The sequence below is a fragment of the Balaenoptera musculus genome, chromosome 2 (genome assembly GCF_009873245.2).
Source record: "Balaenoptera musculus isolate JJ_BM4_2016_0621 chromosome 2, mBalMus1.pri.v3, whole genome shotgun sequence".
In the NCBI taxonomy this organism is placed as follows: domain Eukaryota; kingdom Metazoa; phylum Chordata; class Mammalia; order Artiodactyla; family Balaenopteridae; genus Balaenoptera; species Balaenoptera musculus.
Genome location: NC_045786.1, coordinates 166,773,251 through 166,799,280, shown reverse-complemented (window position 1 = coordinate 166,799,280; position 26,030 = coordinate 166,773,251). Strand labels below are relative to the sequence as shown.

General features: G+C 51.5%; 1 protein-coding gene across 4 annotated transcripts in view; it reads left to right on the top strand.

The window, feature by feature from the left end:
• Nucleotides 1–26,030, top strand: part of SYNE3 (spectrin repeat containing nuclear envelope family member 3) — a 96,357-nt gene that overhangs the window by 20,405 nt on the left and 49,922 nt on the right. For 2 of the 4 annotated variants that reach the window (XM_036843033.1, XM_036843031.1), the window contains 2 exons: nt 4,274–4,588; nt 18,012–18,169. In XM_036843033.1, coding sequence (XP_036698928.1) covers nt 4,453–4,588; nt 18,012–18,169 — 294 coding nt within the window. In that variant the 5' untranslated portion in view covers nt 4,274–4,452. The remainder of the gene's footprint in view (nt 1–4,273; nt 4,589–18,011; nt 18,170–26,030) is intronic. The other 2 variants (XM_036843035.1, XM_036843034.1) reach the window with 1 other exon arrangement.

Sequence of the window (26,030 nt, the reverse complement as noted above, 5' to 3'; positions counted from 1 at the left end):
TCTCTGTAATTGTCCGTAATGTAAAACAGAAATATTGTCATAATTTTTGGATATTTTATGTTCTTCTTAATATTTAAGAACATTTAAATTATTTTGTCTAAAAAAAAAATAAAGACCTGCCTCTCAAGTATAAAAAATATTTTTATTGTTAACTCAGCAAATGCTGTCGAATTGAATTGAGTAACTTCTCATGGGGGTGGGTCTGTTTCTCACAGGAATGGGTGCTTAAACTAGGTCTGTTTGAATGGCCCTCTTAGTTTGGAGATTTTGATTGTTTCTTTTACAAAAAAAGTTTTATTGAGATATAATTCACAGTATACAATTTAAATGGGTGCATTTAAAGTGTACGATTCCACGCCTTTTAGTATATTCACAGAGTTGTAAAAACATCACCCCAGTCATTTTTAGAGCAGTTTTACTACCCCACCCCAAACCTGCACAATCCCCGGTCCACCCATGCGCCCACCCCAGCCCTGGGCACCCACCCATTTCCCTTCTGTCTCTACAGACCTGCCTGTTCTACACATTTCGTATAAGTGGAACCATACAATATGTGGCCCTTTGTGATTGGCTTCTTTCATTTAGCATCATGTTTTGAAGGTTCTTACATGTTGTAACCGCATCACTACTTCATTCCTTTTTATTGCTGAGTAATATTCCATGGTATGGATGTAACATATTTTATTTATCCGTGCATAAGTTGACAGACATTTGGGTTGTTTCCACTTTTTCGGCTCTCATGAACATTTGTGTATAAGTTTTTGTGTGGACATATGTTTTCATTTCTCTTGAAATATACCTAGGATTGGAATCGCTGGATCATGTGGTAACTCTGTGTGTAATCATTTGAGGAGCTGCCAGGCTGCTTTTCAAAGTGCCTATACTTTTTATATTCTCACCAGCAGCATAAGAGCGTTCCACTTTCTCCACATCTTCACCGATACTTTGTTATTGTCTGTTGTTTTGATTATAGCCATCCTTATGGATGTGAAGTGGCATCTCCTTTTGGTTTTAATTTGCATTTCCCTGATGGCTAATGACGTTGAGCATCTTTTCATGTGCTTATTGGCTATTCGTAGGTACGTCGTCTTTGAAGAAATGTCTATTCAGATCTTTTGCCAATCTTATAGTTGGGTTTTTGTCTTTCTAGATTTAAGTCCCTTAGTGGGTAAATGATTTACAAAATTTTCTTCCATTCTGTGGGTTGTTGTTTCGCTTTCTCGATGGTGTCCTTTGAAACACAAAAGTTTTTAATTTTGATAAAGTCCAGTTTATCTTTTTTTTTCTTTTGTTGCTTGTGCTTTTGGTGTCACATCTAAGAAGTCAGTGCCTAATCCAAGGTCAGGAACATTTATGCCTATGTTTTCTTCTATGAGTTTTATAGTTTTGGCTCTTACAATTTGGCCTTTGATATATTTTGAGTTAATTTTTGTATATAGTGTGAGGTAGTGGTCCAAGTTCATTCTTTTGCATGTGGATATCCAGTTGTCCCAGCACCATTTGTTAAAAAGACTATTCTTTTCCCATTAAATTGTCTTGGCACGCTTGTTGAAAATTAATTGTCTATAAATATGAGAGTTGATTGTTTCTTTTTTTTTTTAATTAGCACCTTTAATTATTTATTTATTTATTTATTTATTTATTTTTTTGGCTGTGTTGGGTCTTCGTTTCTGTGCGAGGGCTTCCTCTAGTTGCGGCAAGCGGGGGCCACTCCTCATTGCGGTGCACGGGCCTCTCACTATTGTGGCCTCTCTTGTTGTGGAGCACAGGCTCCAGACGCGCAGGCTCAGTAGTTGTGGCTCACGGGCCTAGTTGCTCCGCGGCATGTGGGATCCTCCCGGACCAGGGCTCGAACCCGTGTTCCCTGCATTGGCAGGCAGATTCTCAACCACTGCGCCACCAGGGAAGCCCCCAATTGTTTCTTTTTTTTTTTTTTTTAATTTTATTTATTTATTTATTTATGGCTGTGTTGGGTCTTCGTTTCTGCACGAGGGCTTTCTCCAGTTGCGGCGAGCGGGGGCCACTCTTCATCGCGGTGCGCGGGCCTCTCACTATCGTGGCCTCTGTTGTTGTGGAGCACAGGCTCCAGACGCGCAGGCTCAGTAGTTGTGGCTCACGGGCCCAGTTGCTCCGCGGCATGTGGGATCTTCCCAGACCAGGGCTCGAACCCGTGTCCCCTGCATCGTCAGGCAGATTCTCAACCACTGCGCCACCAGGGAAGCCCCCCCAATTGTTTCTTATCTGTGGGTTATTTTGAAGAAATGTAATGCTTTCCTTCAGAGGCAGAGATGTTTTTATACCAAGATGAGTCCTGGCCAGAGCTCTGCCACTGAGCTGCTGCAAGATCTTGGGTGGGTCTCTAGCCTTCTCTAAGCCTCAGTCTCCCCATCTGTAAAATGGCACAGCTAGATAAGAGGATTCCCGAGAAGCGGTCTATTTGTTTTTGTTGTTGTTGTTTGTTTGTTTGTTTTTGTCCGAGTTGCACAGCATGTGGGATCTTAGTTCCCCGACCAGGGATCAAACCCGAGCCCCCTGCAGTGGAAGCACGGAGTCTTAACCACTGGACCGCTGGGGAAGTCCTGGTCCAATTGTTACATGCGGAAATGTAGGGAGGTTTCCGCGGTACTTTTCACTGGCTCCTGGGGGTGTCCCATGAGGCCTAGCCCTGCAGCCTGAGATCTGGAGCCAGTCTGAAACCTGTGGGCAGTTTCAGGAACTCCCTACCCTGGCCTGGCCCCAGGGGAGCCAGCCCTGCTTTTCCAAGAATGTTAGTGCTGTGCTCACTTAGTAAGCAGCACCGCCATCCTCTTCCATGCTGGCTGTGGTCCAGGCCTGGGTATTCAGAGCAGATGAGACACAGCCTCTGCCCTTGAGAGCAACAGTCTAATGGGAAGACAGACAGACACGTCAGCAACAATCGTGGAGCCGAGTGGCGTGTTCTGGTTGGCACTGTGTCCCAAGGGCTGCAGGTGCAGGGAGAGGGGGGCAGATGGCAAAACTCGGCTTTGCTGGTAGGGCCACAGGCCTGGCCCAAATGTGAACGCTTGCTCTGGGCAGTATCTGAAGAACGGTCGGGTGAGCTGTGTAGTGTATTTCACAGCTCTTCCATGTGCCGTCCAGCAGCAGCTCCTTCTTAACTCGCATTTAACCAGCCCTAATGCACTGACCAGGCGACTACTGACCTCTTGTCTCCAGGCAAGGCGCTGTGGTTAAGGAAAAGGCTCTGGAGCCAAGCTGCCCGAGTTTCAATCCCTGCTTTGCATGCTTTGGGGAAAGTTATTTAACATGTCTGTGCTTTGCTTCCTTATCTTCTAATATGGGGTTTTATATTAGCACCTACCCGGTAGCCTATTTGTTTCTAAAGCGCTATAAAGTGCTTTAGGAACATGGCCTGGCACAAGGAGCCAGCTCTTATTAAGTTCTCTGGTTATTACAGGTTGGAATTGTAGCTTGGAACAGTGTAGCACTGACCCCAGTATGTTAGGCCCGCTACACAGTCGGTTATTATAGCCCATGGCTATTACACGGTGTGACATGGTAACATGGTACAATTAGCCTATAGGTTGCCTGAGGATCATTACAGTTCTGTGCCTTTGAATAAAGCAGAGCTTCTCGGCAGTGTATACGTCCCTTCCTAACAGCTGTTCTGTTAAAAAAAAAAAAAAGCCCGGAGGTGAATCGGTTGTGCCCCTTCCCTTCAAAACAATCTTCCCATTTAAAGCTCTGCCATCTCAGAGAGGAGGCAAGTCAGGCAGAAATTTTTGCTCTTATTTGACCAAAGAGGCTGGTGTTTGGAGCTGGTTAGTGGCAGAGCCTGCACTGGACCCCATGCTCCCTAATTCCATTTTGGGGCCTGCTCTGCCCCCAGCCCATGGCCTGAAGGAAGACTCTGATTTGGGGGTTAACAGAGTCTGTGCTGAAGTCCACCCTTCCCCCATCCCTGCCCTTCCCAAGTTTCCCTGAACCTTCAGCTTGTGTATATTGAGGACCAAATAAGGCTGGTAAGATGCTCCTTCTGGCTCCACACGTATTCCTTTTAATAAAAAAGACCAGGGAGTTCCCTGGTGGTCCAGTGGTTAGGACTCAGCGCTTTCATTGCCGGGACCTGGGTTCAATCCCTGGTCGGGGAACTAAGATCCCGCAAGCCACGGGGCATGGCCAAAAATAAATAAATTAATCAATTAATTAAATTTAAAAAAAAGACCAGAACTAACAATTATCAAGTACTTACTAAATGCCAATGGGGGTAAATATTATTCTTTATATTTTCCAGATTTATCTATCCACCCATGAACATTTGTGAGCACCTGCTATGTGTCAGTATCTGTCTCAGGTACCTTGATCAAGATAGCAGTGATCAAGATGGGCAGTTCACATTCAAATGCGAACAGCAGGCTGAGTTCAGTGGTGCTGGACTCCTCCTGACTCGGAAGTTGTTGATTTCCATCCTGGATGCTGGGAGACCCCATGGCAGCCACACGAGTTGTTGAGCAGACATCCAGGTCCCTACTGAACCAGGGACCCACAGGAGCATGGATAAGGGCCCCATGGCACTGCTGTTTGGGAGCTCCAAGAGCCCCACGCACACGTGAGGGACTCCATTTGCTTATCTGCTTTTACACACTCTTGGCTGTTGGTTCAAGGAGTCAGCTGGCAGCGCCCTCGGAACTGGAGCAGGTTCCTGTTGGCTGAGTGTCTCCGCATCACTCAACTCCTCACTCCCTTAGCCTCCAGCCTACCGGGCCCGCACTGAGCACGGTAGCCTTAAAGGAGGAGGTGCTTGGGAAGTGCTGAGCGCAGTCTGGAGCTTAGTAACTTGTCCTAAAGTACAAACGCAAAAGGCAATCAGGTGGTTCGCCGTGTGGGACTGCAAATTAAAACCACAATGAAATTTCATTGCCCACTGGTTAAAAGGGCTAAGATTAAAAAGACTGACCATCACGGGCCGTGTGGGAACGGGAACTCTCATCCACTGCTGGTGGGAATGAAAAGTGGTGTGGCTGCTTTGGAAGATAGTGTGGCAGTTTCTTAAAAATGTAAACATACACCTACCATCTGATCCAGGCACTCCACTCTTAGGTATTTTTATTTTTTTTATTTTCTGGTTTTTTTGGCTGCGTTGGGTCTTCGTTGCTGCACATGGGCTTCCTCTAGTTGAGGTGAGCAGGGGCTGCTCTTTGTTGCGGTGCACGGGCTTCTCACTGCGGTGGCTTCTCTTGTTGCAGAGCATAGGCTCTAGGCGCGCAGGCTTCAGTAGTTGTGGCACACGGGCTTACTTGCTCCGCGGCATGTGGGATTTTCCCGGACCAGGGATCGAACCCGTGTCCCCTGCATTGGCAGGCAGATTCTTAACCACTGCGCCAGCAGGGAAGTCCCACTCCTAGGTATTTTTGCAAGAGAAATGAAAGTGTATGTCCATACACAAGTGTTCAGAGCAGCTTTATTTGTAATAGCCAAAAACTGTACATCAGCGGGTCTCCGCATGCTATGGAGTATTACTCAGCAATGGAAAGGAATGGACCATTGATACAGGCAACAACATGGATGAATCTCAAACTAATTATGCTGAGTGAAAGAAGCCAGGACCACACCACTCGCCCCTATATATATATATATATATATATATATATATATATATATATAGATTTTACGTAAAATTACATTTACGTAAAAATCTCCAGAAAATGCAAACTAACCTCTAGAGACAGTAAGCACATCAGTGGTTGACTGGGTCAGGGTGTGGGCAGGAGGGAAGGATTAGAAATGGAATCAGGAAACTTTTGGGGTAATGGGTGTGTTCATTATCTTGATTGGGGTGATGGTTTTGTAGGTATATATGTTAAAGCTTGTCGAACTCTACAGTTGAAATGTGTTTATTGTTTATCAATTTTACCCCCAAATAAACCTGTTAGAAACGAAGGCCACCCCATCTCCAGTTAATCAGTAAGATGAATCTGACCCTGCCCTCCTTCAGAGAACTTGTTTGTGTCAACAGATATGCACAGCAAAGCATGAACCGTGAGGTCAAACTTCTGGGTTCTGTCTTGGATTCGTGGCTACTCACCTTGCCTCCCTAAACTCCAGTTTTCTCACTGTGGGATGGAACTGAGAGTAGTACCTTCCTCCTGGGGTTGTTGGATGGAGAACATGGGAAAATTCAGAGTGCTTAGTAAACAGATAGTAAGTGGTAACATGCACAGGGTCCCGTGGGGTCCCAAGGAAGGGAGGAGCTTTTACTGTGGGGGGAAGGAAGCTGGAAAGGTTTCCCCTCTGAGTGAACTGAATCTTGAAAGAACAAGGAAGAGTCTGCTAGAAGGAGGTGTGTATTGGGGTAGGGGAGGCTCGCCAGGCAGAACTAAGCCGGGGAGGCAGCACTCAGACTCTAAGCTTCTAGAAACTTCAGCAGTGTGGTACAGCTGGCGTGCAGGGACCAGGGGCACCCTGGTGGGTCAGGGCTGTAGGTTAGGTGGGAGGCTCATCCTTGAGGGTCCCTGAGGAGTCCCCTTCATCCTCCAGGCCAGGGTTTCTCAAATTGGGATATGAGGAGGATTTCTCCGGAGACCGTGAGTTCTTTTTTTTTGGCTGCACGGAGCGGCATGTGGGATCCTAGTTCCTGGACGAGAGATCGAACCTGTGCCCCTTGCAATGGAAGTGCGGAGTCTTAACCACTGGACCTCCAGGGGAGCCCCAAGACCATGAGTTCTATGAGAAGTTTAGGAATTTTTATCTAATAAAGACAAACAAAAAAATAAAAACCCTATATCTTGATGCAATGCTTTTGAGTACAAAGACGTTTTCATCTAGTAGAAAGCACTCATTTCTGAAGTCCTTCTTGATAAGAGTGGTTCTGAAAGTATATTATTGTGCAGCCATAATTTTCTTTTCCTTTTCCTTTTTCTTTTTTCTTTTCACAGCCATATTTTCTTTAATTGAAGTATAGTAGATTTACAATGTTGGGTTAGTTTCTGCTGTACAGCAAAGTGATTCAGTTATATATGTACATTTTTAAATATTCTTTTCCATTATGGTTTGTCTCAGGGTATAGAATATAGTTCCCTGTGCTATACAGTAGGGCCTTGTTGCTTATCCATTCTATATATAATAGTTTGCATCTGCTAACCCCAAACTCCCTCGGCCACCCTCCCTTCCTGGACAACCACAAGTCTGTTCTCTATGTCTGTAAGTCTGTTTTTGTTTCGTAGATAGGTTCATTTGTGTTATGTTTTAGATTCCACATATAAGTGATATCATATGATATTTGTCTTTTTCTGTCTGACATCACTTAGTATGATAATCTCTGGGTCCATCCATGTTGCTGCAAATGGCATTATTTCATTCTTTTTCATGGCTGAGTAATATTCCATTGCATATATAGATATACATATAGATATATGTACCACATCTTCTTTATCCATTCATCTGTCAAAGGACATTTACGTCTGTCCATGTGTTATTCAGGTTTGAGGGCCACAGGAGGTGTGTGTGTTCATTGCGGTTGAACCCGCTCCCTTGGGCTGTGGTGCAGACAGTCCAGGGAGGGGGCACTGGTTCCATGGGAGATGTTCAGGAAGGTAAGGCAGGTCTGGTGGGTTCAGGGGTGACTGTTGGAATCACCCCTCTGCAGGGAAGATTCCTACCTGAGGAGAAGGTATGAGGCACTGGGGGCTTGGCATGGGCCCCTGATTCCCAGGGCCAATAAGAGAGAGAGAGGCCTGGGGAGGAGGTGTGAGGACATCTGTCACTGCCATGCTGTCACGGAAGACGCTGCCTTGGGTCACTGGGGAAGGGAGGGGAGGGGAGGGAAGGCACAGGGACAAGGGGCCAACATCCCCTCCTGGAAGCTCCACCCCCTTGTCCAGATCTTCTTCAGGGAGGGGCTTTGGAGGCTGGAGCAGAACCTGGGATGGGCCTTGCCACACGGCAGATGGAGCCCTCTCTGGTGGGACAAGACCTTGGAGAGTTCATCTACAGGGTACTTGGGAGTGCGGCTGGTGCTTTCACTGCCAAGGCATGGGGTTGGGCCACGACCCACAGTGTGAAATACCAAAACCGACCTAAAGCTCCCGTTTCCGAATCAGAGGTAGGCTGGGCAGCGTTGATTGGTCTGCCCAGACTCACGCCTGCGGTCCGCAGCACTCGGTGTCCCACCCAGGCCTGGACTAGTCTGATGCCTTGCCCACTGCTGCTCTCTGACCCGCAGCTGACGGCCAGTCCCTGCCTCCCCGGCCTCTGATCGCCCCTGGCCACACTGCCAGCAGCCGGCTGGGACTACGATGTGGCCAGGGCTACTGGTAGGACGCTTCTCAGAACCCCCTCAGGGAGCCCTCCGCTTCGCGCCCTCTAATTGGCTGCCCTCCCAGCAGCCTGACCCAATCACAGCTGGCCCGAGGAGCCAAGGCCCCGCACCTTGGAGCCACTTGCCTTGCCCAAGGGATGCCCCTGTCCTCTCTGGGAGGTCGGGCCTTCTGTACCCCATTCTCTTATAGTTGCACTTTGCATTCTCTCCCCCTCCCAGACATCCATATTTGACTGTGCTTTGCAAGGCCAGCGTTTCCCGGGTAGAAATCCTAGCGTCCTCCACACTGTGCCTTTTGACGGAGAGCTTGGCTTTAGTTAATTTCAGAGTGATTGGAAATGTTGTTTTATCGTCAGCTATCTGGGAAAGGAGGTGGGCCAGAGCACGGTGGGCTTTCACTACCGAATACCATTTGTCAGTGATGGCAAAGCTGGTTGAGAATTCCTCTCAGAGCACTTGTCTTGAAAGCAGTCCCCTTTGTGGGGACTCTTGGCCTGTCCCCTTTGTGGCTAGAATTGTAAAGTGGACCCCAGAACCCTGTTACTAAGCGGGGTATCTTGTATGAACATTTACAAGCCCATGGACAGAGGGTGAGTTGTGGTGCCCTGTAGTTTGTGTGGCTTTGGTTCAGTCCCTTAATCCCTCCAAGCCTGTGGTTATCTCTGACGGGATAAAGCCCAGTAATTGTTCCCAACTCCAGGTTCAGCAACCCTGGAGGGCTGTTGTAAGATTAAGTAAGATGGTGTGAGAGTTCCTGGTCCAATGACCAATTAAGATGCTACGGAGGGTGCCTGTCCCTGCTTCTTAACACACTTCGCTCTCAACATCACCTTCTGTGGATGCCAGATAAGAGAGCGTGGCCCAGGACCATCCTGGTGCTCTGAACGATGCTCTGAGCTGTGGCTTCTCCGTAACATTATCTGCAATAAGTAAACAAAAAAGAGTTCCCAGGATCCACTTGGAATAGGCTTTGGGATTAAAAGCAGCTGCCCGCTTGGTTCCTGAAATCCCATCTGTGTATGGGAGAGCAGTGGGAATGAGTAAGGGTGGAAACTGTGTGTGGCAGAGCAGAAATGAGTCACAGGAAAGGCGAGCGTGTCACGGGAAAGGGAGTGTGCCCCGTGCCGGGGCGCTGTGTCCGTCTGTGGTGTGGGCCCCTGGCCAGGTTGGAGGGGCAAGCACGTTTGCCTGTAGGGGCTGCCGTGGGAGCTGGGGTTTACCTGGGTCTGGATCCTGAAGGTTCTGAGTTCTAGAGCAAAATGCCAGGGGGCGGCTGGGTTGGCAGAGGGCCAGGGTGTCTGAACACCGTAGGACTGAGGCGGCCCGGCCGCCGGGGCCTCAGTTTATTAAATTCAATTCTAGATTCTTGAGCAGAGCCCCAGGTTTACACCCTGCAGTCACCTTCCTGGAGCTTAGATGCTCATGGAAGACGACCCACAGGAGGCGTGGACGGCTCTTAGTGGGTTCTGGGGGGTACAGGCGGGGGCGTGGAAGCCGGGTAGCACCGTGGTGTTTAAGAACAAAGGCTCTGGACTCAGGCCATCCTGTGTTCCAGTTCTGCCCCCGATACTTAACATCCGTCTGACTCTGGGCAGTGTTCTTAGTATCATTGATCCTCAGTTTTCTCAGCCATAAAATAGGGATAAGTGTCTCATTGGTCTTTGTAGGATAAATGAGTTAATAGCTGTAAGCCCTTTATCACGGAGTCAGGCACGTACAGAATGCAAGATACACTTGGGCTGTTAGAATTATTATTGTTAATCGTGGATCCACCACTTTCTGGCAGGCTATTCGCTTTACTGAGTCTCAGTTTCCATCCTCATAAAATGGTACTAATAATGTCAGCCACATAATAGTCACTCTTTGAACCTGACTTTGCCCCTCTCTTTGCTTGGGAGGGGTTTGGTGTCGTGTTTTAGGGGCATTCCCTAATGGGGTTTGGTTAGGTCTTAAGCAGGATTCTTGGAGTGTCTAGATCATTGAATGGCACGCGGTATTAGAGTGTTTGCACATTCCCAGAGAATGTTTTACGTTGTCTTTATGGTGTTGGAGGGGCTGGAGCAGGGAGCTGTCCCAACCTGGTCCTTATGGGGTATCTGCCTCTCACCACTGGCACCACAGAGCCCAGTAGGGCCCTCCATCCTGCAGCCTCAGCTTCCCAGGCCCAGGAAGGGGAAGGCAGAGGACGGAGGGCTCGAATCCCACTGCCCCCAGGACACAGGGTTCTGAGCCCTGATTTGTTTCCCGTGGACTGCCCCTCAAGGCCAACCCGGCAAATGGTCAGTGTCAGTGCCAGTAACTTGTCCTTTGTCCTGCAAGGCTGGTCCCTCCCAGACCAAGTTGCAGCTTGGCCCATTGCTCAGGCAGCCCGGAATCAGGGCAAAGGGAGCTGGTGTCCTTCTCCATCTACAGATGGGCAGCCTTCGCAGGCCTGGGCTGGGAGACCTTCCTTCCCATCCCCTGGGTCACAGGAGGGTTGACCCCTGAGGGCTGCGTCGCTCAGGTTCCCCTGTGCTGGCCCAGGGATTTCGCCCACAGCAGCCTTTCCGCCCGGGCTGGGGTGACGCCTCCCTTGGGGCTCCGGTTCCCGCGGCTCAGAGGCTCCCAGCGCGGGTCTGGTATCACCACCTCCTGCTTTGCCCCCTCCAGCCGAGGTGTGGAAGTAGCCAATCTCTGGGTTCCCTTTTGTCTCCTGGCAGCTTCTCAGCTCCTTCACCCCCAGGGAGCCGGGTCCCTCTGGTTCACAGCTGGACTCAGAGTGGATTCACTCTGCCTGGTTGAACCCTGTCCAATCAAGAGTCACGGTCTTTGGGCTTTGGAATCTGACAGAACAAAGTTCAAATCTCAGTGCTGCCCTGACGGCTCTGTGCCCTGGACACTCCAGCCTCAGTGTTCTTGTCTGCGGTTGCGGAAGGTGACGGCAGCCCTGCCCACTGAGCGCTGGTCCTGAACAGGTGCCCGATGAACCCCCCAGTATTCTAAGAGGAAGGTGCTGGTCGGTGTGGGGGGGAGGAAGTTCTTCTGAGGTCCCTCTGCTAATCAGCCGAAGCTCTCCGCCTGAGAGGATGCCCGCTGCCCTAGCTCTGCCCGCTCCTGTGTGACCGACCCTCAGGGACCAAATGGATGACTTGTAGACAAGCGCTTAGCACGGACGTAGGCCTTTCATCATGGTGGAAATGGCAGCACCCTTTTCTCTTCCCTGGTTGGCTTTTTTTTTTTTTTCCAAGTCCAGATCACGTTTTCCAATCCCCTCCATCCAACCGCACACTGCTTTATGGCCCTTCTGCCTGCTTATTCACCCTGAGGCTTCCTTGTGACTCTAACTAAGCTCTCCCCTCTTGACTCGATGGCTCAGGCCTGGAGCTCAGTTTCTGGAACCTTCTTGGCCTCCCCTGAAGTACAGCCCCATAGTCCATTTCTGGGAGAGCTGTGTCCCGTGTCACCTACTGTGGACGCGTCGGTCTCACAGGCTGGTGCCTTTTCTCCCTGGGTCCATCTGAACACATGCTCTTTCTTGAGTCCGCTTCTCTGCTCCCTCATCTGCCCTGCCCTGGCTTGTCTGTCATCAAGGAAAAAAGATCATTTCTCTTCTGGCTGTCATTTGTGATAACCACATGGGACGCTGGAAACCAAGGCTGCTTCCTTTCTAACCATCTCCTCCAGCAGACCAGTGCCGGCCTGAACCAGACAGGGCCTGCATCCTGTCTCTGGTTCCTCAGGGACAGCCCAGAGGCGCCCCTGGAGCCCCACTCCCTTGTGCCTGCAGCAGCACCCCAGGGCTGCTACCCAAGAAGAGACTTGGAAATGGAAACAGCTTTTTAAAAAATGCCTGAGCACGTTTTTTTTTTTTTTTGCCAAAATGTTTGGAAAATGCATAGTTCCATTTTTTTAAAAATCTTGTGTCCACTCAACCAATCCAAGAAGGACAAACTCATGGACGGTGAGAATTCCCCCCTCCCTCCCAGAGAGGTGTGCCTGCCATGCTCGCTCCTGCAGCCTTCCCGCCTGGTCCTTGGCCTCGCGCAGCTGCCTGTGTCTGCAGTGACCCCCTCCCCCCACCCCGCTTCCACCCACCCCGTTGGCAAGGGCTTCCCTTCTGCATCCTCCCCAGCCAGGGTGACTCGCCTGAACCTCAGAATCAATGTTGTCACCCCCACCTGAACCCATGTTGGCTCCCAATTGCCCCCAGGGACCAGCCCAGCCTCCTGAACATGGCTCTGGGGCTCTGATCTGACCCTTGCTTCCTTCATTGCCTCCCCCCATCCTCAAGCTCCAGCCTCCCCATCCCCCGGTGTGTCGAGAGCCTCCCCAGTATCCCTGCAGCACCTCCCACTCAGCTGGTGCTCCCCTCTCTCAAAGCTCACTTTGGCCCCCTCGCTGGACACAGAGCCCCATGGGCCAGAGCCTTACCTGGTTCGTCTCTGAATCCTGAGCACCCAGCAGCTGTTAAGATGCACAGATGCATTAGCCTATGGCTAGTAACCCCCATTCCTACCCCGCACCCACCTTTGGGATGGTGTGAGAGCCGCCGTCTGGATGCAGGTTTCTAAAGAAGGAGAGCCCTCCACCTGACCCCAGAGGAATTTGGGGTAAAAAAAGAACTGCTTCCAAGTATGGAATGTGTTCCAGGTGCTGGGTAGGAGGTTTTTTCATTAACCAAATCTAGGTGTTGTCCCCATGCTATGGTCTGAATATTTATGTCCCCTCAGAATTCACATGTTGGAATTCTAACCCCCAGTGTGATGGTGTCAGGAGTTAGGGCATCTGGGAGGTGATTCTAATCCTGTTCTAACATGAGGGTGGAGCACTCATGAATGGGATTAGTGCCCTTATAAAAGAGACCCCACAGGGCTCCCTAACCCCTTCTTCCATGTGAAGATACAATGAGAAGTCTGCAACCAGGTCTCCCCTGACCGTGCTGGCACCCTGATCTCAGACTTCCAGCCCCCAGAACTGTGAAAAGTAAATTTCTGCTGTCTATAAGCCACCCGGTCTGTGATATTTTATTATAGCAGCCCAAACGGACTAAACCCCATTTCCAGGTGAGGAGATGGGGACTCAGAGAAGTTAAGTGACTGGCCAGATGTCACACAGCTAGTGAATAGCGGGCCCAAGACCACCAGGACCAATTATAATTCCTTCTGGCCTCAACATCTGTCCAATCCCAGGACACATGCCTGTGGGTCACTTAGCCAGCTCAGTTTGCCTGCTGGCCGCTGTGGCTCCCTGCAGCTGCTGGTTACAGCCTTGGAGCATCTACAACTGAAGCTGGCAAACTGTGGCCCATAGGCCACATTTGGCTAGTAGTCTGTTTTGGTGCAGTGAATGTGAAATGGGTTTTACATTTTTTAAGGGCTGTAAAATCAAAGAAGAATATGCAACAGACTGTATATGGCCTGCAGAGTATAAAGATAGTTACTACCTGACCCTTTACAAAAAAAGTGTGCCCCTCACTGTATAAAAGGTCCCCAGGACCACCTCCTTTGGAGTTTCCATGTGGCCCTGGGAGGCTACTCACCTCGGCCTGCCTTAGAGGGACCGCGATGCTGGAAGGGGTGCTCTGAACTGGCTGAGGAGGGGGGTCCGTGGGGAGAGAAGGGGACCAGGGCCCAGACCAGGCTGACAGTCTGAGGGCGGAGGCTGGTGCATTGGCCCCAGCTGGCGTGGCTCACAGACATCTCAGTAATATGGACCCTTCCAACCCACAACCTCAAAGACCCTCAGAGACCCTCTTTTCAACACTCACAGTGTGCAGATGGGGAAACTGAGGCCCAGAGAGGCAGAGGCGTGCTCAGGGCAAATGTGCAGATTCCAAGCCCAGGGCTCTTTCTCCTACTTTCCCTGTCACATTTTGGAAGGCTTCCCACCCTGCTCAGCCCAGTACTATGGGTCATTTCCTTGGCTTATTTGTTCCTTCAGTCGACATTAATGAAGGGCTGGTAACTTGACTCTCCAGCACCAGGGTGCAGAGGTGGAAAGGCAGCAGGAGAGGAGGTGGCCTGCCCAGAAAATATAGTTGGTGGTCACGATGCTCTGGGGTTCCACGCCGGACAGCAATGCTTGGGGGAGGGGGCTCGCTTCTAGAAGAGGGAACAGAGGTCATTGTCTTGGCTGTGTCAGAGAGGAGCTAAGAACTGCACATCTGCCCTGGGGTTGGCTGTGAGGAGGCACGGGAGGAAGCAAGGCTGGAAACAGGGTCACGCTCAGGGCTTGGGGGTCGGTCGGAAGACTGCTGCAACGTATCTTTTAAACAGGGCAATGGTCAGCTGGATTTGTGTTTTACGAAACCCCCTCTGGTTCCCGCCCGGAGGAGGGATGGGAAGAGGGCCGGAAGCTTGTTGGAGTCGATTGAGGAAACGGAGGGAAATCCATGATGTTCCTGGTGAGGGATGTTAAGGAGGGATGACTTCCTGGTCCATAAACCAATTGTGAGTGGGCTTTTCTTGAGCTGCTCATTTGCTTTTTAACTTTAAACTTTTAAACTTGTGTAAGGAAGCAGGCTCTCCTTTCCATCAGTTGTGGATTCTAACCCAGGCCCATGGACAGACAGGGGGCTATGGATAGAATTGCTACTGACCTCTAACTGATGGCAGTTTCTTCAGTTACGCAGGAGGCAAAACAAAATCAAAGCCTACTCTGTTATTAGCAGTGGCTGTAACTTTGTCACATATATTTTTATGTTGCACTGCAGTCATTGTAGATTTCTTGAAATGTATTTTATGCCCATCAGTATTTCAAAATTCCAGTAGTTGTTAGACCCATTGTCATTAGATCTTGTGATTTAATGTGTTAGTAAGGTAGTGTGTGTGTGTGTGTGTGTGTGTGTGTGTGTCATGAATTCGATTTCTAGTATTTTGATAACTATGTTTTAATATGATTGGTTTCCTTTGTAATTCTTGCAGTTTATTCTCGGCATTTAAAGACTGTATTCCAAGAATACAGGGGTCCACAGTAAAAGTCCATCCCCCTCCCCTCAAATCCCCCACCCTGGTTTGCAGTTCATCCACCTGCAGCCTACACAGGCGTTCAATGTGCAGCTTCTCTTCTAGAAGCTTCTTGAGGCAGAGGTGGTGCCCACTTATTTGCTGCTGTGGTTGTAGCATCTGGCCTAGCTAGGAGCGCGTGTTTAATTCCCGTGTGTTTCACTGACCTGGAATGAAGTGGTTTGGTAGAACAGGCCAAGAGGCCCTGGTCTCTTGAACTCTGCCTGCAGCTTCACCAAGCTGACAGTTAGTGGTCCCCCATCCGAGGTTAGAAGCCCCCATCGGAGGCTGATCCGTGGGTCTGAGGTCCACCCGAGTCCCGCCCCACACTGCCAGACCCCTAGTGTTCCATTTGAGTACCTTGGGGTCTCCAAACCATCACACCTCCCAGGCCCTGGGCATTTCCAACTGCAGGAAGGGTTCTGCACACCTCGCTGCCTTTGGGCGTTTAGAGCATCCACCCCCCTCCGCATCCTGTCATCTGAAACTCTGGGAGCTAGTTTCTCTCCTCCCATGCATCGCTTTGTAAAAAATAAAAGCTGAGCTTTTGGAAGCCAATCAAGTCACACACTAGACGAGAGATTAAAGCCACAATGAACCAATTTAAATGCCTGCGCATTCTAATGTGCTTTTCAAACGAAGCATTCAAAGGCAGGGAGTGGCTGCAGGGAACGTATTAAGTTGTTAGAAAAACATCAAAACAGCTCCGGAAGAAAATTGGGAGACTGAGCTCTGAGGACCGAGGTCCCAGAGGGAAGCCCGCCCTGGGTCACCCACTCCCTTCCCCTCGCTGCTGGTGACCTTCCCCTCTCCCAGCGTGCGTCGTGCGGTCTGATGGCAGAGCTGCCAGTGCCAGGGGTAGAGGTGAGGGGCGGGATGCCCAGATTCCCAGTCAACGCCTGTTGCACAACCAACTGATGATTGAGAAAAAAGGGCCGACAAACAATTCAGCCAATGTTAAGAAATTATTTGGGTTTTTTAAATTTTAAAGTAACGATTGCCCTTTCTGGAAAATTCACAAAGTGCCTAAGAGGAAAAATAGGGAAACAGAAAAACTTCCGACTGTGATTCCACCAACCAGACAATGGTCCTTAACCACGTGGCCTCCAAAGACACCATGCCAGGAAAAGAGAGGCCCGAGGTCATGTGGGATGCGTCTTCAGCCACTTGCCCACACCCCTCTCTCCGATTCGTCACATGGGCATTGGTTTTTGTTTGTTTGTTTGGACCACTTCACGTGGCTTGTGGGATCTTAGTTTCGTGACCAGGGATCAAACCCATGCCCCCTGCAGTGGAAGCGTGGAGTCCTAACCACTGGACCGCCAGAGAAGTCCCTACATGGGCATCGTAATGGTGAGATTTCCCAGCCTTTTTCTAGGAGCATGGTTTTTCTGTGGTTGTTTTGTTTTGTTTTTATTAGCTGTAGAGCCGGGGCTACTAAGTATAAATTTTGTTGCATTTTTGATATTATCGTTAGAGCCTAAGTATTCTCCATCACAAATTCATTTCAAGCCTACTTTTTATTGGCTGCATAATATTCTGAAGTGCAAGTGTGTGATACTTTCCTTCACTAATTTCCTACTGTTGGGCATTTGGGTTGTTCCTAGTTTTGTGTTGTTTTGCCTTTTTAACAAATGCTGTGGTTGGTTTTGGGTGCATGACACTTTATACCAACGCTGGGCTATTTCAGCATTGGCAGAGGGTTTACTCTGTGCTAGGCATTGTGGGAGATTGGAGGATAAACTAGACACAATCCTTTCACCTAAGATGCAGATATAAATAACTTTAATCCAAAGTCGGTTATAGTTGCCATAAGCAGACAACTAGAACCGAAATACAGAAGAGTTTTTCCTGGGCTGAATGGGATTTTAAGAAAGTTACATGAGAAAAATCTGAGACCTTGTATCCGCAGCTAGAAGGTAAGGGAAAGAGAGGAGGGGACAGGATAGCAAAGGGGTTGGTTTAGCTGGGAGACCTATGCCAGGAGGTGGGCATCCCCGGAGGCAGTGGGTCTCAGCTCAGATGCTAGGTCCGTTGATTGTCAGTGGCTGCCAGGAGGTAGATGGCGCGTAGCTCAGTGGAAACACTTAGCAACATCTGCCAGGGACCCAGGTTTGGTGGAGAAGTAGCCACAAGACACCCGGCTCACCGGGCCATCCCCAACCTGAGATGTTAATTTCAGGTGAGGTTCAGGGGCTGGCGTCATCCTGGCCAATGCCCCAAAACTGTGTTTCTTAGGTTGAGGCTTTTTGATCCATTCAGATCAAGATTCAGTGTCTGTCACAGACATCTCAGCCTGTGTGTGTTTTAGGATCCACTTTTGGAGCAGTTTCCAACCAAAAAACACAGGAGAGAGTTGGCCCTGAGTGCCAAGCTAGCGTCAGAGGGGAGCAGGGAATCTGAGACAAAGAGAGTCTTTGCCAACCGGGCACCCTGGGCCCGCTCTCCCTGCCCAGCCCCCGGAGAGGCCAGACCTGTTTTCCTTCTCGGCCCATTTCCGGTCCTTTGGCTCTCTGACAAACACGATCGCCTCTGGCTGGGGCACCGAAGTCAGAGTATCGGAGCATCAGGAGGGTGTTGGGGGCGGAGCGTGAACCCCATTCCCAGGGTCAGGCTCCCCGACCCTCACCGCCATCAGCCGGCCGGGGCCTCTCCACAGCTCGCCTTCCCCCCGCCCTCCTCGCCTCCGCGTTCGCACCTGTGCGCCTGACCTCGTGTGGTCCTGTCTTCAGCCCCCGCAGGTGCCATGACTCAGCAGCCGCAGGAGGGCTTCGCCAGGAGCTTGGAGGACGCCCAGGAGTGGATGAAAGCTGTGCAGGAGCGGCTGCAGGTCAATGACAACACCCAGGGGCCCCGCGCGGCCCTGGAGGCCAGGCTGCGGGAGACCGAGGTATGCAGAGACCGTGGCCTTGATAACCCCGTGGCCTTGGCCCTGTCCCTCCCTCTCAGGCCTCAGGTTTCCCAACTGTTACATGGCAGAGCGGACTAGACCGGTGTTTCTCAAAATCTGATGTCTTTGAATCTCCTGGGGTTTAAGTGCAGATTCTGGTCCAGGAGCTGGAGGTGGACCCGAGATGTGACATTTCTGACGTGCTCTCGGTGACACCTTTGCTGGGGGTCCTAGGATCACACTTTCATCGTAAGGGTCTGACTCTCCCATCCTGGAAGGGGGCACCGTGCAGCTGGATGGTCCCCACCCCCAGGTGGCCCAGGCCCTGCTTCCTGCCCCTTCTCTGCTTCTCTGCAGCTGAGGCCCCTCCTTTGGCTTTTATAGGGCTAGAGTCCAGCTCTGCCCTGACCTGGCACAAGGCGGAGGCTCAGTGCTACCCTGACCGGAAGTGCCGATGCCCAGTGCCTGGCCCAGCATTGTGGTGCCCCCCCACCTGAGGTCATCTGCTCCGGGCCAGGGCCCAGGGGGAAGAGCTCTAGACTAAGAGTCAGAGACCTGGGTTGTAGTCTCCACGCTGATCTAAAGTGCTGTGTGACCTCGGCCACATCTCTGTCCCTCTCTGGGCCTCAGTTTCCCATCTGTAAGTAACGCAGTTGGCTTAACGTCTCTCAGGTCATATCCATTGGGATATTCCACAATTCTAATTTATCACCTGAATGGTTGCTTTATTTAAGGGGAGGCTTACCTCTTCCTGCACAAACTGACCCCCCAACAGGCTAGAAATAGAGCTGACCTCACACCCACTTCCCTGTGTCTTGTCTTTTCTTTCTTTCTCTTTTTTTCTTTTTTTGAGCTGTCTTATTGATTTTGCACATCTTATTGAAAATATCTAATGCTCTTTTTTGGAAGTGGACAGTTAAAATTAAGAATTGATATCACCTTTTCAGGGCCAACGGCTTAAGTGTCACCACACAGTATGAAGGAGGACCCAGGGTTTGCATTTTACAAGTGGGGAAACTGAGTCTTGGAGCGGTCTGGTGACTTGTTCAAGTTGAAAAGGTCTCTGGGGAGGACACTCCACCCTGGAATTCTGGTCTTCTGACTCCTCTTCAAATGTGCTTTCTGCTTTCCTACAGCATTGTGTGCTTCTGTAAAATCGCGCCTGCCAGCCTCAGGGAGCAGGGTGTTCTGGTTTCTCAGGCATTCTGTTTAGTAGAGCAGCTCACGGGACTAGAGAGAGGACAGGCTTTGGAGTCTGGAAGTCCTGGGTTCAAATCCCAGCTCTGCTTCTTGCTGGCCCTGTGACCCTGCTGGACCTCTCTTTACTTCCCTTCTAGAATGAGTGAAGCTCATTATGTCAGGGTGCTGACTTCAAGAGGGTGGCTCACCAGCTGCCTTGAGGAGGCTTTTGTGGCTGATGGATGTTAACATAGAGCAAGCCCTGTGCTACCTGTGAGGCTGGATGTAAATGACCTGAGGTGACAGCGACAGTGGCACACTCTCTGTTCCCCTCCCGCCACCCCCAGGCCCCTCCAGTGTTTTCTGGCATTTCCTGTCATCCCAGTTGCCCTCAGAATAGTCCTTCTCAGTCCTTCATTGGTCGGACCCCAAAGGATCTGAGACCCTCCACTTTGAGTCACGTTTTCCGTCAGCCTCCCCTGTGCCAGGCCTCGAACCCTTGGGATGCCAGGTGATGGTGCCTGGTCCCTGCCCTCAGGGAACTCCTCCCAGGTAGGCACAGAGACGCCCGCTTGTCCCAGTGGGAAAGGTCCCCCATCCCTGCTCGGCCTCCCTCTTGGTGCGGCACCATCCTAGCACGCACCACCCTGGACCACTTGTCCTTTTATAGCAACCATGAACAGATACTTGAGGCAGCTGATGAGAGCCCTGCCCAGGGGACCATCACGGCAGAAAGGAGGGGTGACCACTCTTGAGTCGCCTGGTCAGAGGCTTCTCAACTGGACGGTGAAGTGAGTGGAGAACCCAGGGTACACGGGGAGCCCCGAGGAGGTCACGTCCCCTGGTCCAGAGGGTCAAGAGAGGCCTCTGGGGACAAGGGTCTTTACTGCTGAGGCTTGAATGAGGAGGAGTTAGCCAGACTGGGGGATCCAGGGGGAGGGGAGGGGAGGGAAGGGGCTCCAGGCAGAGAAAACAGAATAGGAAAATCCCTGGAGGTGGGCACAGCTGGGGGCACATGTGGGACACCCCCGATGTTGGTGTTGGGACAGCATCAACCATCAGGGAGAAGCAGGGGTCAGGGCCAGAGAAGTGCGGAGGGGTCAGTGGTTCCAGAGCCTGGAACAGGGAGCCAAGGAGGACCCCTCCTCTGTAACAGAGTGGGTGATGGGTTGGAGATTTGGAAGGTCAGGGGCAAGCCTGGTGAGGAGAGGAGTTGACAGCCAAAGCCCCTTCTCTTGTCAGTCTTGGCCTTTGTCATCATCGTCATTATTATTGTCACCAATATTCATTATCAAAAGATGACTCTGCCCGGTCACTGAGAGAAGGGAGCTGACATTCATTCAGCAACTATTATGTGCTCAAGCCTGTACTATCAGCTTTCATGTTTAGTTTCCCCAAAGCCCTGTGATTGTGGTGTATTGTCCCCACTTTTCAATAGTGAAATGGATCCCTAGACACAGTGACGGGCCAGAACGAAAGGAATGGATCTTGTCAGGGCTTGAACCCAGGGCTGAGTTCAGAGCATCACTGGCCGTCCCCGTGTGGGGTCCGGGGGCAGTGGAAGGGGTGAGGCACACCCTACGCTCGGGTTCAAGGCATCACGGGGACAGATGCACGGGGACATGTGCACACATGCACATAATCCAGCAGCCATACAAGTATGTACGAGGCGCCTCCCTAACATGGGTCTCATGAAATTATTCTCCTCCTCTAAAACCTTCCGTGGCTCCCCATTGCCCACGAGAGGAAACCCAGCTTCACCTGGCATCAAACGTCCTCCACTACCTATCTGCCACAACCCTCTTCTCCAGCCTCAGCTTCCCCCTCCAGCCGACCTCCCAGGCACACATCCTCTCCCGTTGGCAGAAAACCTCCTAGATTTCCTACCACCAAACCTTTGTGCGTGCTGTTGCCTCTACTTGGAACGCCCTTTCGTTTGGGTCTGGGTGTGCATGTGAAATGAAACGTCCCCTTGTCCACGTGTCTTTCCTAACCCCTTCCCCCAGCCCCAAACCCAGCTCCTGGCAGCCCTGCACAGCACTTGCTGTCTCAGCGTGCTAATCCCTTTGGACCTTGCACCATTTGCTGGCAGTTCATTATCCCCTGGTGGTGGGTCTGGCTTCATTAGGCGAAGGCAAGGGCGGCCCTTAGGAAGAGCTCTTGGCAAGGCCAAGGTGACCGGCTTCTGGAAGCCGAGGGAGCACTTCCATCAGGTGAGCCCTCAGGGATCTGGCCTGGAGCCTAGGTCAAGGGAGCTGTGTCCTGGGCGCCCCACCACTGTGTTCTCCTACGGGGCTCAGACCCACTCATTTTCTGTGTGCTTTGATGTTTCAAAACCGATTTTGTAATAAGAAAACATTTCACCCTTGTCCTCTGCTGAAAGGGAGCAGCTAGAGCCTTCTCCACCTGCTGGTCCGTGGGACCTCCCCTGGGGTCTGGGGTCTCCCATGCGATCCCTCCACCAGCTCAGTGATGCACGTCCCAAGCGCCTGTTGGCTAGAGTGACCAGGATATGAGTTCTGATCCAACTCTGAAGCTTAGTCGCTGTGTGGCCAGGAGCGGGTCCCATGCCCTTCTGCCACCTCATTTTCCCAGCTGTAAAGTGCAGGGAGAACCCCCAGCGGGGGCGGTTCAAGAGAGGTCTCTGGGGACAAGCGACTTCACTGCTGAGGCTTGAATGAGGAGGAGTTAGCCAGGATGGGGATCCAGGGGGAGGGGAAGGAGGAGCCTGGGGGAGGAGGAGAGCTTGGGGTCTGGGGCCTGCAGGCCTGGGTTCGAATCCCCGCTCTGGCTGTGGCACCTGAGGAGAGTTTCCAGTGCCTTCTGAACTTCAGCTTTGCTCCTGGGGAAAGTGCTAGTTGCCACCTTGCAGGAGGGTGGGAGGATTGAGGCCAATGACTTACTGGTGCACTTGGCAAAGTGCAGGGCACGCTGACAGAGCCGGTGGAGAAGATTGTTTCTCGTGGTTTCGATGCAGGGACACCAGCCTGTGGACTCTCCCAGCCCACACCAGTGCCTGCAGCGGCTGGTCTCCCAGGTCGCAGCATCTTGTCTCTTTGCCCTCTGGTTCCCAGCCTCCTCGGCCCTGCACTTGGGGTCTAGGCCAGGCTGCTTCCTTACTGGTTCCCAAGCCTCTTTATGGTCAGAGACATGCCACATTTCCTAGGACTTGGCTTCCAAAATCCAGATGCCCTGAACACGCCGTGTTTTCCTAGCTTTGCTGGCTCAAATGTCTGCTCAGCACTGAGGCCCGGTGCCACCGCCACCTCCTCATAAGGCCTTCTTGGTTTGCCCACATCCCTCCTCAGAGCTCCAAGTTTGGGGTCTCTCATGGCTCTTTTACAGTCATCTGTGCTCTTGTCTGCAGATCCCCTTACAGCCTGCAAGCATCGGGCCATGTTTGTTTTCCTCCTGGATTCTAGTACCCAGCACAGTACTCAGCATAGTACTCAGCTCAGTACCCAGCACAGTACCCAACACAGTACTCAGCTCGGTACCCAGCGTAGTACTCAGCACAGTACTCGGCATATTACCCAGGACAGCGCCCATCTGGCCGTGACTGCGTTGAGGGAAAGCCCTGACTCACCACATTCCTCCAGCCTTCCTGACCTGCTTCTCCTCCCCGCTGAGGTTTTCCCTCCACCCAACCCCCGCCTGACTTTTGCCCTCACTGGCTCCCTCGAACCAGAATTGCTTTGTGGCTGCAGTTCAATGACCCCTTCCCAGCTGGCTCGTGTCCCTTGCCCAGCACTCCTGGACTGCGTGCTTGCTGGGGTGGGGCTGTAGAAGAACCACGCACCTGCCAAAGAGCGGAATCATCAGGGCAGAGAAGGAAGGTAGAATCTGCTTCTCGGAAGCTGGCTTTGCCAGCTCAGCCCTAGCCTCTGGTCCCACAGCAGACATGCCCCTGGTCGCTGATTTGGTTTTGGGGCAGGGGTTTCTGCTTCAGGCCAGGTGGGGCTCGTGTTCTGCCGGCCTTGGGACTGGCCAGCTCTCCTCTCTTTGCAGGGAAGCAATGGACTCACTCCCCTGCAAAGAGCGGTGGGTCCCCCCGTCTCCCGTGTTCCCCTGGTCCAGCCTGCGCCTCCCTGGCCAGGAATCAGGAGGGCAAAGGTCCAGAGGCCTAGAGGAGATCACACCATCAGGACCCTGGACTTTGGGAAGGGGCCCTTGTCCTCATGGGGACTTTTAGGCTTGGCTGGTTCCTTGTGAGTGTGGCAGAGAGAGATTGAATTTAGTTTCTTCCCCAAGCTGCTGTCTCCCTTCATTCATGGAGCTGGATTCCGACTGAGGTTAAATTGGGCAGCCCCTATAGAGGAGGCATCATGAACTGCTGCAGAGAGTTGTTCTGCAAAGCTAAGGTTTCTGTGCCCCCACTGGTAAAATTAGAATCACCGTGGTGCCCATCTTGCCAGCTTGGGGATTGGGCATGGGGTCTACTCCACAACTCTGGGTGTCAGAGACATCAGATCCTGAATAATTATTATTATTTCTAATCAAATTAAATCTCACTGGATGGCAAGAAATTCATCCTCAGCCACGCTGGGGGACCCCTGCTTCTGAGTGGTGTGAACTGTTCTGTGCAGAATCTTACTCAGCCCAGAACGTTCCACGGTGGCCCTGGATCTTTGGTCCACACTCATCACTATGGTGCCTTTGTCTGCCACTTTGCTGCTCGCTGCTGAGCGGGACTTGGGGTCCCTGCTGGGCGCTTGCTGTCCCCATTACCTTCTGGGGTCCTGCAAGCCCTGCTGCTCGGCGCAGCTCCTGAACCCCAAACTAAAGCTCTTTTCCTCTCCTGGGGAATCTCCCTGGTCCTCCCTCTACCTGCCCCACACCCCACTCAGAGCACAGAGACAGCTCTTGTAAGGAGGTTCTATAATCTCACTCTGACAGCACGCGTAGGCAGGGAAGTCCCTCTATACCAGGGGTCCCCAAGCCCTGGGCCGGGGACCGGTACCGGTGTGTGGCCTGTTAGGAGCCTGGCTGCACAACAGGCGAACGAGCGAAGCTTCATCTCTGCTCTCCATCGCCCGCATGACGACCTGAGCCATCCCCCGCCCTGCCACCACCCGTGGAAAAACTGTCTTCCACGAAACCCGTCCCTGGTGCCAAAAAGGTTGGGGACCGCTGCTCTATACTATCGTCATCATCATCGTTAACCACTCTCATATGAGGTAACAGAAAGGACTGGGACCACTGCCCATTTGCACGTGTTGGGGGAGGGTCTACATAACTGCTCAGTGGTTTATAAAGTACGCTAGCATATCAGTGTTCTAATTAACAGTGTTTTTGAAAAGTAATATTATAACCTTATGAGGTAGACAAAGCAGAGATTGTTATCACCATCTCTGAGTGACTGAGTGACCTGCCTGGGACCACAGAGCTATCAGTGGGGCAGCATTGGACACGGCAGGAGGCCCTCCCCGACCCCACCCACAGAGAAGGCTCAGACGGGCCAGCCCACTGGGACATCAGTCTAAGAAAACTGACTGCCAGCCTTAGGGAGACAGGCTGGGGAACAGCTGGAGCTTTAGGCAAATGCTGTGCTGTCAGCAAATATAATCAGAAGGTAAGCAAAAGATAGTAGTAACAGTGAACAATTTTGGAGGGATGGAGGATGCAGTGTGGGCCAGGCCATGTGCTAATGTATCTCGCAATGTTACTATAACCTTGGGTGGCATAACCATTATCTTCCCCCCTATTTCATAGGCCTGGAGAGTTTAAGTACCATGACAAAGGTCACACAGGTAGTGGGGACTAGCCCTGGAATTGGAGTCTAATCTTATTTTGACTGCAGAGACGAAGCTTTAGTTGCCAAAGAACTAGAATAATAACGGTGAATAATGACAACAGCTAATGTTACCAGATAACGTACTATTTGCCAGGCGTTGTGTATCAGCCTTGGTCCTCCAAGAAGCCAAGGCCAAGATGAGGTTAAATATGCAAGACGTTTAATAGGGAACCATCTGTGAGAGAAAATGGGACGGGAACCCGGGGAGGCTGGGAGGGACACGGTCAGTCCAATGCAGGTCCGACCCTGAGTCCGGGAGAGCAGGGAGAATCTTGGGCTGCCGGGTGGTTCTCAGGGAGTTTGGCAAGGCCATGGGGCATCCCGAATCAGTCACCCATCAGAGGAGCCCAGTGTCCTGTAGTAACGGGCCTGCCTTCATGTTCCTGTTTGGTCACTGGTGGGAACAGCTGAGGAAGCGAGGCCTTGGTGCCAACTGCAAACTCAGAGATAATTCCGAGCCTCGGCTGGGGACCTGGGCCGAGCCCACTCCCTGCAGTGGGCCTGAGAGGCAGAGTCTCATGGAGCCACACACTGGGACATGCACTTTACGTGCATTTTCTCAGTTAATTCTGAAAAAAAAAAAAAAAATCTGAGAGCTGAGTACTACTATACACCCACTTTACAGACAAGAAAACCAAGTCCAGGGAAGTAATGAAACTTTTCTGGGTTCACACAGCTGGAAACAGGCCCATCGGGGAAAGGAGGGCACTCCTATCATCAATCAGACAGCTCTGGGCGGTTCTGTGCTGATTAATCTCCATCGCTGCTCGCTCCCACCCCAGAGCCCTTAGCAGCCTGCCCAAGGTCCCAGGAGAAGGGGCAGGGGCTGCAATTCGAACCCCAGCTCCTCTGGTCTCAAAGTCCTGCCTCTTTCCATGTCTTGCCACT